This window comes from Pithys albifrons, chromosome 1 (assembly GCF_047495875.1).
Source record: "Pithys albifrons albifrons isolate INPA30051 chromosome 1, PitAlb_v1, whole genome shotgun sequence".
In the NCBI taxonomy this organism is placed as follows: Eukaryota; Metazoa; Chordata; class Aves; order Passeriformes; family Thamnophilidae; genus Pithys; species Pithys albifrons.
This window is the reverse complement of record NC_092458.1, coordinates 85312100-85332076: the sequence shown is the minus strand read 5'-3', so window position 1 is coordinate 85332076 and position 19977 is coordinate 85312100. Positions and strand designations below refer to the sequence as shown.

The window sequence follows — 19977 nt, the reverse complement described above, 5'->3', positions numbered from 1 at the left end:
AGGTTGGACATTAAGAAGAATTTTTTCACAGAAGGGGTATTTAGATATTGGAATGGGCTGCCCAGGAGCTGGTGGAGTCACCATCCCTGGAGGTGTTTAAGACTGCATGTCACACTTAGTGCCATGATGTAGTTGACATGGTGCCATTCAGTGACAGGCTGGACTCAATCTCAGAAGTCTAATTATGTGATTCTGTTATGCCTTTAACTGAACCCGAAGGACGTGGGTTCTGGCTTGGTGTGCCACGTGCCAACAGCAGCAGTGAGGAGCGTGACAGACATTGTGTGTTTTGCTCATGGTGTAGCTGCCTGTGCTGTGCTGGGGCTGGTCACTCGTGGCAGTGGGATGGTGTCTGCACCCCCGAGTGGGCAGTCAGGAGTGGAAACAGGGACTGCAGGAGAAGCTGGGTTGGAGCTGGGGTCTGCCACAGACAGGGGGCTGGATAGAATTCCCAGATAGGGCAGGAGCAGGAGGAAGAGCGTTAGGGAGACCATGGCCAGCACATTGAGGGAGGCGATCCTGCTCCTCTATTCAGCCTTGGTGAGGCCACATCTGGGGTGCTGTGTCCAGTTTGGGCTTCTCAGTATGGAGAGACATTGGACTCCTGAAGCAAGTCCAGAGGATGACAGGGGGACTGGAGCATCTCTCTTATAAGGCAAGCCTGAGGCATTTGGGCTTGCTCTTCCTTGAGAAGAAACGACTGAGAGGGGACCTCATCAATGTGTTTAAGTATTTGAGAGGAGGTGCCAAGAGGGTGGATCCAGGCTCTTCTTGGTGGTGTTGAGCAATTGGACAAGAGGCAATGCGCGGAAACTGATGGACAGAAGTTCCACCTGAACGTGAGAAAGAACTTCTTTACCGTGCAGGTGACCAAGCACTGGAACAGGTTGGCCAGAAAGGGTGTGGAATATCCCTCACTGGAAATATTCCAGAACCATCTGGCACAATCCTGTGCCATGTGCTTTAGGACAGGCAGGAAGGTTGGACCGGGTGACCCGCTGTGGTCCCTTCCAGCCTGACCCATTCTGCGGCTCCGTGGGGGGCCCGGGCCGTTACCGGGGGCGCGGGCGGTGCCGCTCACGGGCAGCGCTCCCGCCCCGTCCCGTCCGCTCCGGCGCATCCCGGCGCCCCCGCGCGCCCCTCCGCGCGCCTCGCCCGGCGCGGCCGTTGGGGCTGCGGCGCCGCTGGGCTGTGAGTAGGCGGGCGCGGGCGGCGGCGGGCGGGGGGCTCGGTGCAGGGAACAGCCGCGGCCTCCAAGCCTCAGCCGCGGGGAGGAGGGACACGGAGCAGGGGGCAGGGGGAAGGCGGGGGTGTGTGGGGGTGTGTGTGTGTGTGTGGGGGGGGGGGGCGGCGAGCGTCGTATCGCGCCGCGCCACCCGCCCCGCTTCCCTCTAGGACCGCGCCGCCGACGGGGAGGAAGGGGCGCGTCTCCCCGGAGCCTTCTTCGCCCCGCGGCCTCTCTTCCCAGGCCCGGTGCCGGAGGGGGTGGGGGTGGGCGCCCCGCGGGTCCCCGCGGGCTCGGCGGTGCGCGGGGCGGGTGAGATGCGGGGCTGAGCGAGCGCGGGCCCGCGAGGGTGGGGTCCGGCGTGCCCGGGGAGGGGGCGGGCGGGGGGTGGTCGGGACCGTCCCCTCACGGCCGTCCCGCCCCGCCGCCGCCGCCGCGCTGCGCCCATGGTGATTGTGCTGCATCCCCCGCGCGCCGAGCGGGGCGAGCTGCCCGCGCCTCCCCGCCGGGGCGCCCAGGTGGGTGGCGGAGGCCGAGCGGCGGCAGCGGCCGTGCGGGGTGCGCGGGCACAGCGGGCGGTGTGCGGGTCTGTGCGGGGCGGCCGCGCCCCGGGCCCGCACCCGCCGCGCCGCGGGCGGGTCGCGGAGCGAACGCGGGGTGGGGGCCGCCCCTCCTCGGCCTCCCTCGGCGGCCGCGACCCCGCGCGTCCGTGGGGATCCGCTGTGGCTGTGGGGACAGAGATTCACGTGACGGAGGCAGGGGTGTGTGTGTGGCTGGCGTTGGGTCTGGCAGCGAGATTTTCCCAACTAGGTTTCTTCTCCCCTTTTGTTTTCTGTTTTTTAAAGAGCACATCGGTGACTTTACTGCCTGGGATCTATCAGGGACTCCGTTTTCCAAATGTGCCACTGTTAATCTTGAATTGATTCCATCATTTAAGCAAACATCATCTAGACATGTTATTTTTTTTTCTTTTTCTGGTCACCATTTATAAACAGCTGTTTATTTTCTGTGGCAGGATAGAGTCTTAATGCATAAGAATACATGCTTCTAATGCATAGGAATACAGTCTTCTGACCTGAAACGTACTTTCCTCGAGTCTCCTCTTCTGAATCCTAAAGGTTATTCTGGGGGAGGGGTTTAAAGACTCTCACAAATAAATAGGAATAGTTTCTGTCTGTTTTAAAACTCAATTTCTTCATATGTTCACATGTAGTTTCAGGTTTATCTTTTCATTGAATGCACATTCTTCAGTAAAAGAACAAACTGCTTAGGTTTCTGGGGTCTTTTTCTCCTTAAAATTGGTATCTGAGGTAGTATAATGGTGTAAATTCTTTAAAGTTGCACATTTCTCCTAGTTGTGTTCATCTGACAGTTTTCATTTGACTTTGCTTACTGTCTTGAATGGCACCTTTTCTTCCTTTGGGATTTAGTTTATTTCATACTTTTAAATGTTTGTTTATGTCTAATAGGGATGTTTTTTTTTCTCCCTAGGTGTTGGTGACTTCAGAGTCATTTAGGGGTTTAGTTCTGAGGAAGTAGAGGCACAAGGATTGAGTGCATTTTACATTGAAAGCTACAGCTCCTCATCACTACTCTTTTTACTCCTTCCCATCCTTGTTGCCCCATAGGGGAGGACAATCATTTACTCCCCGTTTCCCCCTCAGAAATCTACCCTGGTCTGCAGAGCATCCGCTAAACATTGCTAGTTATAGGACCAGGAGAACGTTATCATCATCATCTTCATCCCTTGCTTGCTTTGAGAGCTTTCGTAGTACCCTTCCCTCCCTTTGGAGTTTAGTGCAGAGGCATTCAGAAGACTTCCTTGACTCCCTTTTTGGTTAGTAGAGGATCCAGGCAAAGGGGTACCTAGCAAGACACGTGACCTCCTTAAGGGAGACAGAACTGAAGCAGCACTTGCCACGCTGAAGGAAACACCCATCTTTAGTGTCTCTTTTCGTCTTCCACTCCTTCCTCACCAAATTTCTGGTAAGTCTCTTCAGCCAATTCATTCACGTAGTGCATGTTTCCCTTCCCCCACTCAGGCGCTGGAAGAGGCATGCATGGAGATTGTGGGGTGGGGGAAGGGAGGAGGGAAAACCGGCTGTGTACACACGGATCAGGGAGTAGAGAGGGGTGTTGTACCACACTGCAGGGGAACCTGGCACAGGTGGAAGAGCCTCTCATCAGAAAAGCAGCTGATGTGGGAGAAATGTGTCTTCTCTTTGCACATGGGCGTGCGTGCGTACACAGGGACAGTGGAGAGGGGTGAAAAAGCCACGAGCGTGTTGTAGGAAAAAATACCTAGACCGAAGTTGAAGGGTGGCTGATGCTGACCAGTATTGGGCTCGTATTGGAGAGAGGCAAGAGAATGGATTATTCGTTGGTGATCGGGAAATGGGGTGTGTGAATGAGGAATCTTAACCATCTACTTGCAAGCATGAACATAGAGGAGGAAAGAGGGGGAGGGGGCAGTGTGGGGTGTGGATGTCTGCCTTTTAGAGACAGTTGTGCCTGGGAGGATTGCTGCTAGCATCTTGAATATCAGTGCAAAGGTGGAGACAAGCAGATGAAAGCCTCGGAGAGTGCAGTTGCCTGTCTGCAGGGGTGAGGGATTGTACTGGGAAAGAATGGGAACAATTAATATGTTCCCATATCTTTTGGCTTTGGCAGTCTACAAATCTCCAAGGGAAAAGGAGGTGAATACTGTGATAATGCTTTCAAAGAGGTGTACTTGGGTTTAGCTGCCTGCAGAGACTTCAAATTCTACCATGCATGTGTAAAGGGTGGATGATAATGCAGCAGCACTGGGCAGATTGTGCTGCAGCTGCTCAATATTATATAAAATGCATTTAAATAAATGTTTTAATTTTTCAGATTCTTCAGATTTTAAAAATATGTTCTTCCCAAAGAGTCTCAAACAGTTATGTGACAGTCTTATGAGAACTAGTTTTTGGTACGTAAAAGAGGAATTTTTCTTGATGTTGGCCTTAAGCATCACCATGAAGGAGCGTTGTCAGGAATGAGTTGATGTAGCTTGGATCTATTTTTCTAAAGATGTCAGTTCTTATCTCTATCACCATGGGATAAATTCATCAGCCATACATATTTCCTTAACATTTTCATTATATGATCATCATTCTAGTATCTTTGTGTGGAAATGAATTACTTGTGCTTTGTGCTCAAAACGACTGGGAACTGTTTGCAGACCTGCTCTCCTTGTTGTATAGAAGGTCCTATTTCTGGGGTGTTTCAAATACTGCTCTCCTCTCATTAAGATGAGCCTTCCATGACAGTGCGTGTGGCAGATAATGTGCTGGGTCATGTGCTGGACAACTGTTCATTAGCTGTTTAACTGCTCTGCTATCTAAGATTGACATTATAATTTAGATCTGCCTTGAGGTACCTCCTAAAGGACATAACTTGTGAGCATCTGCCAACTGTTCTTAGGTCTTCAGTGTCTTGAAATGCAGCCTTCTAGCATTCTAGAAAGTGCTGTAATGGTAGAGACAATTGGTTGGTTGGAAATGTGTATTCACATTCAAGCTTTAGCTAATTTATGATAAAAAGGAAGTCAAAATACCTTTTCTGGCTTGAATAACACTGTTTTGGAAACGAGTATTAAGGGGTAAGCATTGATGATGTTATTAGTGTTGATCATAGTGAGGTAAGTGCTTGGAGCTCTGTTTTTCCTAGTTCTCCATTTCCCATGGTAGTCATGACTGTGTCAGTCTTTTTGCTCATTCCTTCTCACTTCCATGAGATTTCTATTATCAGTATCTCAGCTGTAGGGATCAACCATGCCTAGAAGTATGCTAAAACTAAGGTTGGGTGTCACCTCTATTGAACACTGGATTCTGTGGAGTTCGTGTTAGCTGCACAGTGCTGTAACTGAGGCTGAGTCTGAGCCAAGCTCGAAAAAAGGGGGAATTCTGGGAGGGGCTGATGGTAGCAATTTTTCCAACAACTTGTTTCCCAGATCACAGTATAGTTGGTGGGAGTGTCTCCAACGTCAGATCATAAGTCAAGCAGTTGAAACAGCTAGATCACACTGATTCTTGATGCTACAAAACATCTGAGATTCCATTCATTGTTCCCATATGGAAGGAACAACTGAGACTTTTTAATTTACAAAAGCATTGAATAATTGCATTCTGAACAGAAAGAATATGGAACTTTTTTTTTTGCATACCAGGTATCTCTCATCTTACACATTTGCCAGTAAAACATAAATAAATTAGTATCTCCTAATAATGGGTTTCTTCTTAAGGGAAATACACTATGATGAAAAAGAGGCTAGTCCATTTTTCTCCTGCTTTTGGGTGTTGAAGACAGCAGCAGAAGTAAATTAGCAATGGAGACTGCTCTCCCATTCCTGGAGACAGGTCTCTAATCCCTCTGTGAAGGGAAGACCCCTTGAAGGCAAAAAGAGCGGTCTTCAGAGATTTCCAGATCTCTCTAGACAGCTGATCTGATTGGCTGAATTCCCTGTTATGTCAATAAAACATATTCGTGTATGATGCAAAGTAGAAGAGGAGCACAGTGAGAGCTTTTGTTAGAACAGCTGCTAAAGGTGTTCTGCAGATTGAAGGAATGTGGGAGGAAATGGGTTTGCATGTGATGGGGAGGGGAGGAAGCTGCTGTGTGCTTCCTGGAATAAAGCCTGGCTTAGGCAATGCAAGGGTGCCACAGCTCAAAGTTGAGGTGAGTTGCTAAGAATCTGTTCCATGAAGCTTCCTGAAGCTGATGCAGCGGCATCTGCTTGGCTGCAGTGACACGGTGTTTGCTTTTTATCAAAGAGCTTTTACTTTGATGCCACCCTTTTTACCTCTCCCAGTGCATTTTATGCAGTTTGGTTTATGGTTATTTTTTACTTTTAATTTCATAAATCTATTAAATAGTTTCTGAAAGGTTGTACTTTGGCTGTAGCAGCTTTAAGTGAAAACTGCACTTCAGCTGGTCATCTTGATGATATTTAAACATCTGCTCTTCCCCTTATATATACCATACTTATTTTGCAATAGATGCTCTCATGGATTAGGAAGTATTCCATGCACAGCCAGCATTGTTTGAGACTGTGTCTCTTAGATTGAGATGGGTGGAGCTGGTTTTCAGGGAAAAAATCTGGCTATCTTACCCAGTTTGGGAGCTTAATACTCTTGTGCATCTGACTGCACGGCCAGCTTTCCTCCTACAGACCATTTTCTTGAGGCTGTGGGAGGGATTGGTAAAATGTTTGGGTTAATAGGGTAAATTGGGGTTTTGTGTTGGGTGAAACTTCTTACACAGTCAAAATAGAGATTGTAAAGAGAGACTGAAAGTGATGAGTAGGTTCTGTTTTTAGGGAAAGAATGTTCTGTGAAAAAGGTATTCTCCAGGTGGGAAAAAAGGTGGTATTGGGTTGGGGGTGAAGGAACCAAGAGTTAGGATTACTAGTTTCTGCCTCTGCTGCTGCCTTGTAGATTGCTCTAAAGTGAATTTCTTAGTCTTTGCTTTCAGATTTGAGGTGTTGCCTGCTTTTCTTATCATAATATGAGCTTCTGTATATACATTTATAAAACTCCTACAATTTTGAGGAAATGAGATACAGTATTAGGAGAGAGATCAATACCCATATCCGAGCCATTTTTGTACACCTGCCAATTCAATGTGCTGACTGAGATACCTGGATGGTCCTTCTTAATGAAGTTGTAGCTTCTTTCAAAAGTATAAGAAACACGGAGGAAAGAAAAAGATACACCTTTTTTTCATTCTTCTCTGGCCTTTTGCTGATTTTTAAGAAAGTGAGTGCTGATATGGCATCAAGAGGAGATGCTGGCAGACTTGAGGGGGTGGAGGTGGGGAGAAAAACGATTTGAGAAAAATGGGTGCAGATTGGCAAAGAAGTCAAAGGGTTACTAGCAAGGAAAAAAGGGGAAAAATACTTGTTTTTCTTGCAGCAGTGTTAGATCTAGTACTGAGGGGCAAAAAGCCTCAAACCACAAAAACCCAAACAAAAACCCCGAGCAGGCTGAAAATATGTAATAGTTTCTGATTTGCTTTTGTTTTTTTTCACGACGAGGTGTGTCTGGTGTATTTCTGCACGTACTCGGCTCTCGCTCGATGTTCTATAGAGGCGCCGAGCCGGGCCGGGCAGGGTTGCGCTCCCGGGCAGGGCTGGCGTGCAGAGGGCTGGCGGGCAAGGCTGCGCTCCCAGGCAAGGCTGCGCTCCCGGGCAGGGCTGTGCTTCCGGGCTGCGCTCCCAGGCTACGCTCCCAGGCAAGGCTGGCGGGCCGGGCTGCGCTCCAGGCAGGGCTGGCGGGCCGGGCTGCGCTCCCGGGCAGGGCTGCGCTCCCGGGCAGGGCTGCGCTCCCGGGCAGGGCTGCGCTCCCGGGCAGGGCTGCGCTCCCGGGCAGGGCTGCGCTCCCGGGCAGGGCTGCGCTCCCGGGCAGGGCTGCGCTCCCGGGCAGGGGCGGCAGGTGGCGCTACGCGGCCTCGCAAGCCCCCGTGCAAATGGCAGCGGCGAGGGACAAGAGCCACAGCACGGAGGGGACATTGCTGTAGAACACAGCCTGTCTAGGCTCCCAGCCGAGCATGTTGTTCCAGGAAGTTTTATGTAAACTGCAACGTAAAGAAATCCATTGTTGAAAGAGACAAAAGTGGGGCAGGATCTGATAGTTGTCAGCCATTGCAAGTCCAAGCCTCATCTTGAGCAGCTGCTTTGAAGAACAAAGAGGTTCTTTGAGATATCAAAAGATATTCTTTACACTACCCCCATACCCATTTTCCTGCAGGGAGCAAACACTCCTTTTCCTGCTTTACCTTGAACATCTTGACTGCTGTCAAGGGCCGGTCTGGATCTCTGATTGCCTTTCCTTAGCCTCTGCTTGCTTTCAGTCTGTTAGGATGAAGAACTGTAGTCCTTGGCTTTATTGTTGCTCCTCATTTACCAAAGCAATGGAAAAAAATCTGTCTTGGCTTGTACCAGGAGTAAAAATGTCCACTTAAAATTTTATGTTCTTTTTAAGAAAAATGTGTATTGTAGAAGAAGCTTGCTTTTCAATTACAAAAACTGAGCTGGTTCTTATAGTTGTAGCTAAACAATCCTTTTGTCCCAAGACCTGCTGCAGTAACTAAAATTCTTTGTAATATTGAATGATAGCAGTTGTGTACTTACTGTCTTTCTGTATTTACATTTTCTGCTGAAAGTTGGTCTTGTCATTAGGACTACCAGGCAAAACTGTTGCTATCCCAGAGTTCAGTTCACTATGGAACTCCTGTAAAATACACTGGCTAAGCCTATGTCTTGAGTTGAGCTGGCAAAGCATCAACTGCCCAACACAGAGGGTTAGAGCCTCCCTCTCTGCCCACCGAGAAAAGGGAGAAAGGAAAAAAACCTCTGGAAACTCAAACTAGATTTATGCTTAAACTAACTATATATACAGAAAAGAGAAAATTAAAAGCAAACTACAATATAACACACCCTTACACAAGTTAGATATAACAATTTACTACCTCCCACCGAAAACAGATTCCATCACTCTAGATCTATAAGCACCCCAAAAGACACCCAGCAAGAAACAGAAAGTATAGGAACAAAACATTTCTACTTCCCTGAAACTAAAACAAAATGCAAGTAGCAGCAGCAGCAGCAGGGCCCAGACAGCAGCTGCGTGTCCTGCCTCTACTTCAGCCATGATGGAACTGAGTGAACACCTCCCACTCCTGTGGGGTCAGGTTTGTGTCATCTGGTATGAAATATTTCTTTGGTTGCTTAAGTGAAGTGATACCTTTCTGTCCTAGTCTACGTAGATTCTCCGAGCCCGCTAATTTGAGGCCTGGCTAAAACTAAAGCCCAAACTACCACAGCCTATGACTCTTCATTTTAATAGGAAAGTTTAAAATCTGACACAAAAACCAGTTCTGGTTTTCTCCAGAATTCTTTTTCCGTACACCATGCTGCTTCGTGTTGTTCTTGGGTGTAAATGAGTAGTCTATTAGCATACCTGTAATTGCTTTACATCTTAAAAAAAGTTTCAGTAAAAATGTTCAGTCAAAAATAGACCAAGTTCTCTGTATTCAAGGCAAAAAGAGCAGCATGTTACTATTATCAGTTCTAACACCGCTGATTTTCTTCAATTTAAATTGTTTTTTCTGTTCTTGGTGCTGAATTAATTCATGCTACATGCTTATTTAAAGGTGATTAAAAAAATTAATTTGGCATAAGAAAGGGTTTGCACTGAGATTCAGACCTTGGTTTTGCTTTATTTTACATATATTATTGATGTTCGGTATTCCTAACATTTTGTCGATGCTCCTTGTTCCATTGGTTTTTTCCATTATTATTTGTCCAGGATACTACTAAATATATTTCTAAGTATATTGCACAATAGATGTGAAGTAGTAGTCAGAGCAAATCAGTCCTAAAGAGTTAATGTTGAAAATTCTGTTTTAATGAATTTCTTCTGTTCTTCAAAGCTGCTTTTTTAACATAAAGAATTTGTCACACTTCTTTCTTCCCTGTGTGGTGGAAAGGGACAAATCAACTCTGTCACTGGGTGTTTCAGCAGTACCTTGGAGAGGAGCTGAGTTATTTCAGTTGTAAGGACATGGCCATTCATAGTGTGTTGAGTTCTTGACTCACTTCTTAGTTCTGTCAAGAAAAGAGGATGCTACTGCCAGTACAAGTAGTTATGTCGGTTTTGTACTTCTTGTGAAGAAAGGTAGGAAGAGGACCCAGACCTGAGTACCAGCCTTTGACATTCCATCAAATGGAATCGGATTTGTTTTGGTTGTTGGTACCTTGGTGACAGGGTAGGTGTAGACACTGTTTTGCCTCTTGGAGGTTGTAAGTTGCAGTACGTTGAAAAAGACTGACTTGTGCAGAGGGAGAGGGACTTGGTACAGCAGGGATCATGAGCTACAGGCTGGGCATAGAGTGGCTGGAGAGCAGCCAGGCAGAAAGGGAACTGGGGGTTCTAATTGACAGGAAGCTCATCATGAGCCAACAGTGTGCCCAGGTGGCCAAGAAGGCCAATGGGATCCTGTCCTGTATCAAAAATAGCATGGCCAGCAGGACCAGGGAAGTGATCCTTCCCCTGTACTCTGCGTTGCTGAGGCCACACCTTGAGTATTGTGTTCAGTTCTGGGCCCCTCAGTTCAGGAAAGATACTGAGGTGCTGGAGCGAGTCCAGAGAAGAGCAACAAGGCTGGTGAAGGGACTGGAGCACAAGTGCTATGGGGAGAGGCTGAGGGAGCTGGGATTGTTTAGTCTGGAGAAGAGGAGGCTCAGAGGTGACCTCATCACTGTCTAGAACTACCTGAAGAGAAGTTCTAGCCAGGTGGGGGTTGGTCTCTTCTCCCAGGCACTCAGCAATAGGACAAGGGGGCACGGGCTCAAGCTCTGCCAGGGGAAATTTAAGTTGGATATCAGAGAAAAATTCTTTGCAGAGAGAGTGCTCAGGCATTGGAATGGGCTGCCCAGAGAGGGGGTGGATTCCCCATCCCTGGAGGTTTTTCAACTGAGATTGGCCATGGCCCTGAGTGCCATGATCTGGTAAATGGACTGGAATTGGACCAAGGGTTGGACTTGATGATCTCGGAGGTCTTTTCCAACCCAATCGATTCTGTGATTCTGTGAGGATATGTGCTCTAACAGAGTCTCATCTTCTCCACTGTCTAGCAATTGCATTGGAAGGAAACCTTGAAGGTTGCAAGACAAGTCCAAGATGTGCAGTTCAGTTGCTCCCAGGCTGTGGTTCTTAACAGACCGTCGCATCAGAGAAGATTACCCTCAGCAGGAGATCCTGAGAGCGCTGAAGGCCAAGTGCTGTGAAGAGGAGTTGGATTTCCGGGCCTTGGTGATGGATGAAGTGGTGCTGACCATTGAGGATGGAAATCTAGGTGAGAGTGAGCTGAGGCTGGGAATGTGCTGAAAGGATACTTGGAAAAAGATTGTAAAACAGTGCACTTGTACTCTTTAATAATGAATTCGATGTGTGCCAGCTACTTATCATTCATCATATAAATCATTTGGGTGTACATCATAACTGTGTTTTTCAGCATTTATTGTGTTAATCAAATATGATTGTTAAATTTGCTGATTTGCATTAGAACTATTTTTGCCTTCTGCAGAAAAGAGAGGAGGGTTGTTTGAACAACTTTTGTTGAGTTCAGGATAAGGACTGTAGGACCTCTGAGTTAATAAGGAATCATGGAGCTTAATTTTTGCTTTGGTAATTGAAGTTTTTGGGTCACATTTAAGAGTTTTTTGTTCTGTGTTCTAACTCCAAAATAGAAAACACATTTGAAATAGTCTAAAAGGAATTTTCAATGAACAGTACAAATTGTCCTGGAGCTGGAGGTTATAATGTGATACAACTAAAGCATGCTGCTCCACGAATGTGGAGTTTGTATGTGCCAGAAAAGAATGGTGATGAAAAACAAGTATGTGTGTCAGAATAATTTGAACTATTACTACAATTTGCAGTGTTTAAAACTAAATGCTAAGATTTCTGTTCTGTTTTCCTATTAGTTTTTTTCCCTGTGATGATTAAAGGGAAAAGCAAGATACTGTGTTAGAAATGTTAAGTAAAAAGATCCTGTAGATAGTAAGATAATATGATAGGCAGAATATTAATACCACCAGTGTCAAGCTGTGTGACACTTACAATTTATTTTTTTTTCAACTTCTTAATTTGAATTTCCTAAAGTAAGGAGACTGCAGTGTTGTTTTTTACCTGAACCTCTTTGATTTCTCTTCCCCACATATCAGTCAAAAAAACATACCACTTGTGATCCAGGGAAGAAGTACATTTCTGAAGGTTTTATTAGAGTAATTCTGTGTGGAAGGAAAATATAAAATTACCCTCAGACCTGAAGAAGAGCCTGCCATGTGATCATATTTCTTGTTTCTTGCTGGGAAATCTTATGTAGGAGTGGAATCATAAAACTAACTCTGGGGAAGAACTTTGGTCAGAATTTATTGTAGCATGAATCAATCAAGCATATGAATGGGAAAACCAGAATTTTTTATTCTGGTATTCCTGGAATTTTATTTACCTATTTTGTCTTTTAATCTGAGGAGTTTATGATTTTTAGCACAGATAGAAATTGTGTAGGATGTCTTCAGATCAAGATAAATTCTTGTCAAAAAGTCTGAACATCTTACTGCTCTGTGTGCTTCCCTTTGGACAGCGTGTCATGCGAAAGCAGCCGGCCTGGACTGGAGCTGCAGGCTCTGAGATGCACAGTCAGTCCTCCAGCATTTCAGTATTGTTTTTACTTCTTGGTGATGATTTCTTCCTTTCTGTCTTCTGTCTGTTTTTGGGGAATTAAATATGTCAAGTGTAAATTGTGGATCTTTCTGCTGTCTTCTGATTAATGTCTCCTAATACTGCATCTGTTGTAAGAAAAAAGATGAAGTCTGCAAGTTGGAAAACTGATGCTGAGGAATATGTAGTACAAGAATGCGAAAAATTAAGGAAATTACTAGAAAAAAATGCAAAAAAATCTAAATTATTCTCATACAAAATGTTCATTCAAAATTATGTAAATGATCATTTGAAAAGGAGTGAGAAAAAATGCTGAAAGATTGTGGGATAGAAATTTTGTTAAAAATAGTCTGGACTGTCTAATTGTGTTGTTTGGTTTTTTTTTCCTGAGGGGTGGGAGTCATATCAAACAATTCATTCTCATGGAGAGAATTGTAAATCTTCACTCTTAAATTTTCCAGTTCTCTTTTTCCTAGACCTTTTGCACATGTTTTGATACGGATTTCTGGTGAAGGACACAAGCAAAAGCTTTGTGTTTCATTTTCCTTGTTAAAGTCCTCAGCTGACCTAGGAAAAGGTGTCCTGGAAAAAAATCCAGGAAGTAATGCATTCTGTAGCCTTTTTGTTATCTACTGTTGTGTGAGGGATCCAGATTATTAAGCAAAATTTTGTGTATCACAGAGAAGCTGATGAAAAGAATGTATCCTTGGTAGATAACAACCTGCTTTCGCTTCCTTTTCTATCGTTATTTGTGTTGAAAACTTAACAGTTCAGGGCTCAGACTCTGAAGGCAATACATGATATTGGAGGAAGCAATAGTTTTTTCTCCCCATGTATTCACACTTTGGTTAGAGCTTTTTTTATCCTTTAAAACCTGGGCAATTTCTTAATTAAATTGTTAGAAGAATGTTAACTTTACAAAGTCAAGTTGAGAATTACAGGAAGCTATTTAAAACTGTGGTATTTCTGTAGCTAATATAGTCAATAATCCTTCTTGTGGACTTGGTGACTGTTGGAAACAAGGCTGGAGAGTTTAGAGACCAAAAATTCAGCACAGGACATTAACAAGCTTGGAATGATTTACCTCATAGTGGCAGAGTGGTAAAGATGTTCTAAACTTAGGAAAACTGAGCAGAACTGTGGTATACATATCAGAACTGAAAATTGTCCCTTGCACAAATCACGTGGTGTACAATCTTGACAGTAGAGCACACTGATGGATCACTGGAGCCCAGAGCAAAGTCAGAGGTGGGAAGCTCTTGCAATGCTGAGATTTACAAAATTTGTGTATGTCAGAAATGATAAAGGTCTGCCATGGCCGAAGGGAAAGGGGGAGGATTAGGGTGGGGTTGTTTCATTCTGTGGACACAGCAGCAGCAGCAGCTCCTTGGGGCAGGACTCTGCTGTACTGCAGGGCTGGATGGGAAGCACGGCTGCATTCCCAGGCAAACCAGCAGTGTAGGTCCAGCAATCCCTGCTGGTTCCTTCCCTTCCACAGCTGAAATTTGGAATTACTCAGGATCTCAAGCACCGCACACAGACCCAGTATTACTGACCATGTGATGAACCTGCGTGGAGCTCAAGATCCACATTAGATGCATCAGCACAGCAGGAGTCCAAAAATGATTGTAAATGAAAGTTAAGAGATGTAGAATTGAAGCTTTTCCTTTAAGTCTAGAAGGAAACTCTTAAACTGACTTATGCTTAAATGGTTTTGGAAATAATTTAAGTTCCAGTATTTTTTGAAAATAACTCTGGTTTATGCCTTCCTTAAGTGCCTGCATTCCCAAGCCATGCATTCCTCTGTCCTTTGCACACTGGCAGCAGAACTCCGTAGATTTCCAAGGCAAAAGCCGAGATAAAGTGAGAGCTGTATAAAACAATTTTTTTCTGCTGCTTTGGTGGGCTGAACCTGCTGAATTGGTTACAGAGTCAGATATGCACAACAACATTGTTGCACAGGAATCACAGAATCACAGACCCAGCTAGGCTGGAAAACACCTGTGAGATCATCGAGTCCAATGGACAGGAATGCATATATGGAAAAAAGTGGAGGGTGATATTGCAGCTGGTCTGAGTTAAACTGGCTCAGTGGAGCTGTAGCTTAAGTTTAAGAACTAAATTCTTGAAGCTAAACCTGTCTAGTGTGATCTGCAGCAGAATGAAGCAGCCGTGTTTCCCTTGTCCCTTCTCAATGCTGCTCTCTTGCTGTTTGTATAAGGACTTCATGTCTCTTGTATGGCCTTCAAATTGTATCTAAGCTAATCTAAGTGGCTGGTTGTCTAATCTAGTTTGGGAATTCCTATATTCATTTCAAATACATTGCAAGTAGTGTAACAGAACTCTGCAGGACATTCTCAGATGTGCCTCTGAAGTCTTAGCAGTGAGCCCCGTCAAAACTCGTATTTTCAATTAATTTTCTAAGTTTGCTAATGCAGTGACGTAACAGTCTGGAGGAATTTGGAGCTAGACAAATTAAAGCTTTTGAGCAGGAGTGAGTGGTGTGGCATGGGGTGGAGGAAGCCTGTAGGAAAGTCCCACCCTGTAGGACAAAGGACTTAGTGGACAAGAGACAAAGCACATTCAAGAATTGTCTCCTCATTCTGAATATTTTGACCTGTGTCTAGGACTAAGCAGTACCTTTCCCCACAGACTGCACGCCTTACCTGTAGGGCAACACAGTTCAAGAACTGTTCATTGGTGCAGAATGTGTTATGAAAATTTGGATCTTTCCCTGATTAAAATGATACACAATAATATCTTCATTAAAATTACTTGCTACCAGAACAGTGGAAACTGGAATTCACTGAGTGGGCAACTTACCAATACCTTTATTGTAGGTTTTTGAAATCTCTGTATTTTCTGATACTGGCCTGTGAAGGAAAACAGTTTTAAGGAAAGATGTTTTTATGAGTTTTAAACTATTAAGAGATTCTGGAGTGCCTGAAGTATAAAACAAAGTATGAACTTTTCCTAAGACTTTCTTTACTTTTCCTTTGAGAATGTGAAACCAGATGATCAGGTGAGGAATAAAAAGGATATAGTAATAATGTGTTCTAAAACAACAGTATGTTGTGCATGGTCAGCTGGCTTTTCTTAAATTGTATGGATGACGTCTGAAAACAGAATTCTTTCATTTTTTTCTGCAGAGGAAGTATTTCAAACCTTTAATTTGGTAAAGTTGGTGTGCTGGTTTAGGAATCTGGATTTCCAATGTGGGCCTGAAATTTGTGATAGAAGTCAGTATTTTGTTTAGATCTTTCATCTTGGAAGATGTGGTTTTGTTTTGTATGATCTATCCTTCATTTCTTACTTATTTTGAACCAGTGACAAATAGTTGTGGTATTTGATTTTTTTGTCTCGTACTGGATTAGATAACATTGGAAGTAAACATGGAGGAATTGGGATAGTTGGAGGATTTCGCAGAATATTTCACAGAATATTCCAGTTCTGAGTTGGAAGGGACACACAAGGGTCATAGAGTTCAACTCTTAAGTAAATGGCCCATATAGGGATTGAACTCACAGGTGTGGCATTACTAGTATGAGAAATATATAAACGTTTTTTTTCAAGCAAATGAATCAAAAATTACTAACAACAAGGGGAAATGTATGCATTTTAAAGAGGTTCTTTTCTTTTTACTAACCTATAGGTGCATTGTGGAATGTACGGACGGGAAACAGGGATTGTGAAATTAATGCAAATGAAGCGACCCCCCTTGCTACATGGCCACTATAGAAGTAGCCATTTTAATCTAAACCCCGCCTTTTGACATAACATAGCCAGTCAGAGGCGAGGGATCACCCTTTCGGTGACGTGGACAGGGTGGGATTTAGTAGCCTTTAAGAGGGGGAAAATTGAATTTTTGGGTGTGCTTTGGGGATTGGATTTTAGCCAGGGCACCACAACACGTGTTGTAAGTAAACCTTTCTGATTGTCTATTTTTTTTGTTCCACGAACTCTGTTATCATCGTAAAAATTTAATAAATAGAGAATTTTTCTCACACTAGCACCATGTTCTAACCAACTGAGCTAATCTCATTTCTGTAAAGTATAGAAAGCTGGGGAAAAAAGGTAAGGTTGGATAACAAATTCCTGTGTTTTCATGAAATGGTAAGAAGAACACTTAGGGGTCAGCTGGCTCTACGATGAGAGAGGGCTTTCACATATACAGAACTATTACTATATCAAAATATCAAAACTCAGTATTTTTGAATCATCTTTGAGTCACCTAAGACTGTTGTCTATCACACAACAGAGGAAATAATCACCTCCTTCTTCCTTCTAGCTGTTTCAGTAGCCTCCTGACACTTGTTAGTCCAGCAGTGCATGTTACTGTAAGAGCTTTTCCTGCAGTGTGCAGCAGTGGCTCTGGGAGTGATGGAGCAGAGGCAAGCAGGCTTGGCAAGGTGCCTTGTTGAGCACTGCAGAGTTGGCCTGTTTCCTGCTACTGACTGCAGCCAGAGCAGCCATTGCTTCCTCTGCAGAGTTGGGTAATTGGTTTGTAACTCAAGTGAGAACTGGAGAAAAAACTATTGTGTGCAAAGGATTGGAAGGTGGTTAGACTTGAAGTGAATTTTGTGCTGTTGAAAATGCTGAGCTCAGAATCACTTGAAACTGTTTCTGATGTTCTTTCATGGTAGAAATCAATGACCAGTCTGATTTGGTGTTAAACGTTACAGAGCCATAAGCATTACTTGTAGGCAGTTATGGACTGTATAAAGGGCATTCTGGAACCATAGCTGTGTTTAGAGGTGTTTGTGGGGTGTGTGCTGGTTTAAAGGAAAACCGGCAGGAGAAACAAACCTAACACAAAAGAGATTATAAGTCAGAGTTACAGTTTAATAAAAATATTACAATAAATGCAATGATACAAAGAAAAATTGCTTTTTAACCCACAAAACCCAGAAGTGTAACCCAGCACCCTCAGGCACAAGCAGAGTGGTGTTTGTTGGCCCCTGTGCTGGCCCCACGTGTTTCTCCTGAGTCCAAAGTAGAAAGAAGAGAAAGAAAAAACCTATTGGTGCAGATGACGGTCACAGTCCTGTTGAGGTTCTGGTCCTCCTCTGGATCTGACAGATGGCCCCAGAAGTCCCCAAACCCCAAGATTTATATCCCCTCAGGTTCAGGTGGGAATGCCCAGTACCTCCCCAAGGGCGGGGAGTCACACAATGGGTGATCTGACTCTGTGAGTAATGGGGTATTTTTGGAATTGTTGATGGCCTATTAGCAGACACGACCCCTCAGGCTGGGTGTGAAGGTGCCAACAACTTCCTGGAGGGGAGTTATCACAGCTCTTATCTCACAGGCTTCTTTAACACCCATCTTACATTCTGATGGGTCAGGTGTGCCCTGGGCAGCTGCTGCAAATGGTCCATTGTTAACAGTTCATGAGAAATGATGTAGAGGGTTTAGAATACACAGCTTTGGTCATACCCACACAATGATAAACTGGTCCCAGCTTGCTGAACTAGAACAGGGTGACGACCCCAATACTAAATATGTGATGTGAGACAAACACTTCTCGAGTATGAAAAACATCAAACATTTGCTTTACTGTCATATTTTAATAACAGTGCACTTCAACATCTGCCACATGTTTTAAGAAGAATTGTGATTTTTTTTCAGAACTGTGACAACAAAGACAGCTTTCTTATGATGCATATAGGAAGAAAGGATTTATACTTTCTAACCGTCCTGTGTGTTCTTGCAGTTTTCCCCTTTCTTATCAGGGATTTCTGTTCTTATGTGAGTGATCTACTGTTATCTCAAACTGATGCTAAATAAGACTAACAATGAATTTGATCTTCTCAAAATCGTTCTCCAGTATGCCACTGGTGGTGGATATGGGCTCAGTCCAAAGCCACCCTTGCAAGGTGGAGAGGTGGGAATGTTTCTGCCTGGAAATACTTCATTATTTTAAATTTAGAGGGCTGTGTTAAGGTCTGAAGTGTTTCATTTGCATGTGTTCTAGAACAACCAGACAGGCAAATTAGACTCGTAGGGCACATCATCTTGAGCATACGTGCATGTCATCGTATCTGAAAATGCCAGAAAACATTGCCAGATTTTTAATTGTTGTAAGAATTCTCAGGAATGGCCATCTGGATGATAATGTAAAAAGGACAAAAGCAAGATGAAAAATGTGCTTCCTTACATTCTAAGTCAGGAAATGAAAATTAACGTAACGTTTCACAAGACAGTCGTTTAACTGGCTGGGGGTTTCTGGGTCACTTTTCCAACAATTCCTGTTTCAGTGCTGTGTCACCTAAGCAAATTTTGCTGGCACATTTGTCTGAGCAGTTTTATTGTGCACCAGTTCTGCACACTGGTGTAGTTTTAAATGAGCCTCTTCTTGGTGGCAGGTGTTTTTTTGTATTGCATCAGTCTTCCGAGTCAGGGAACAACAGCATGACACTACAAACAGTGGTCTTCTGCAGCACTTACATGAGAAGGGTAAACTGTGTGTTGGAGTGAGAGATAAGGAGATTCCTTCAAGTATTGATGTGAAAAACTTAATCATATCGAAGTGTCAGCCATGCTTGCTTTACTAGATCTGTGAACAGAGAAGTACTGTTGTATCACCTGTAATATTACTGTATTACCTGTAATATTACCTGTTCTTTAAGCAATGACAGAAGCTTTGGCTTTCTCCACCTCTTCTCCAGGTCTGATGGTTGTCCATTTTTGAATGATGGGCACTTGATTGATTCTCAGTGACTGTGAATATGAGTGAGACTGGTACTGCTGGACATTGACCAGTGTTGAGATGGGTCTTCCAGTGTGCAGACTGGTGGTTAAATTGATATGGACTTCTGGAGTACCAGTGACAATGGACAAGTCCCTTGATTTTCTTATTTTTATAAACTCTTGTCTGTAGAATGTGGTGAATTATCAGTTTCAAGCATTACCATTTCTGTTTATGTCTGCCCTTTGCTGCATGGAAAGAGTGGAATGAAAATGCGAACAACAACAACCAACAGAGAGTGCAACTATTGAAACTATTAATTACTTTTTATTTTCTTATATTTTAAATAATTAACATATACAATGTCAGAAAAATCTGTGTAATGGTGTCCTTATAATGATTCTTCGTTGAGTGTAAGAGCTTACATGATTTCTATATCTGTTTAAAGGCCTAGTCCATTTTAGGATTAAAAGCGTGATAAAATGCCTTTGTAATTGTCAAAAGTTTAAGCAAGTTGAAACAGAATGTGTTACCTGTGCTCTGACAACTTGCGCAGAATACCTGAGAGCAAAGGTATTCTGCTCATGTTGTCAGAGAAACCCTGCTAGAATTACACTAATTAATTGTTTACCTGCAGTAACTAGTAGAAAACATTTCCTATCATACAGCAAGGTTTTCTTCCTCTGTACTTCATATAGGGCAGATACTGAACTGTGATCTGTCTTACTGTGCTTCCTACTCATCTTGACACATCTGTGAGTAAAACATAGAAAAACAGATACTGGAAGAGACATAACTAGTGATTTGATCCATTT

The 19977-nt window shown here is 43.9% G+C and overlaps 1 protein-coding gene across 10 annotated transcripts in view; it reads left to right on the top strand.

Annotated features, from left to right (window-relative positions):
- Window positions 1–795: 795 nt before the first annotated feature.
- RIMKLB (ribosomal modification protein rimK like family member B) overlaps window positions 796–19977 on the top strand; it is a 57142-nt gene continuing 37960 nt past the window's right edge. For 4 of the 10 annotated variants that reach the window (XR_011698002.1, XR_011698004.1, XR_011698003.1 and 1 more), the window contains exons 1-3: window positions 1622–1743; window positions 2717–3211; window positions 10884–11104. Coding sequence is in view for 7 of the 10 variants with exons in the window: in XM_071557526.1 (XP_071413627.1) it covers window positions 10930–11104 (175 nt within the window). In the remaining 3 variants the exon portion in view is untranslated. Of the gene's footprint in view, window positions 867–1158; window positions 1192–1357; window positions 1538–1621; window positions 1744–1877; window positions 2344–2716; window positions 3212–10883; window positions 11105–19977 lie in introns of those variants that run through there. The other 6 variants (XM_071557554.1, XM_071557535.1, XM_071557545.1 and 3 more) reach the window with 6 other exon arrangements.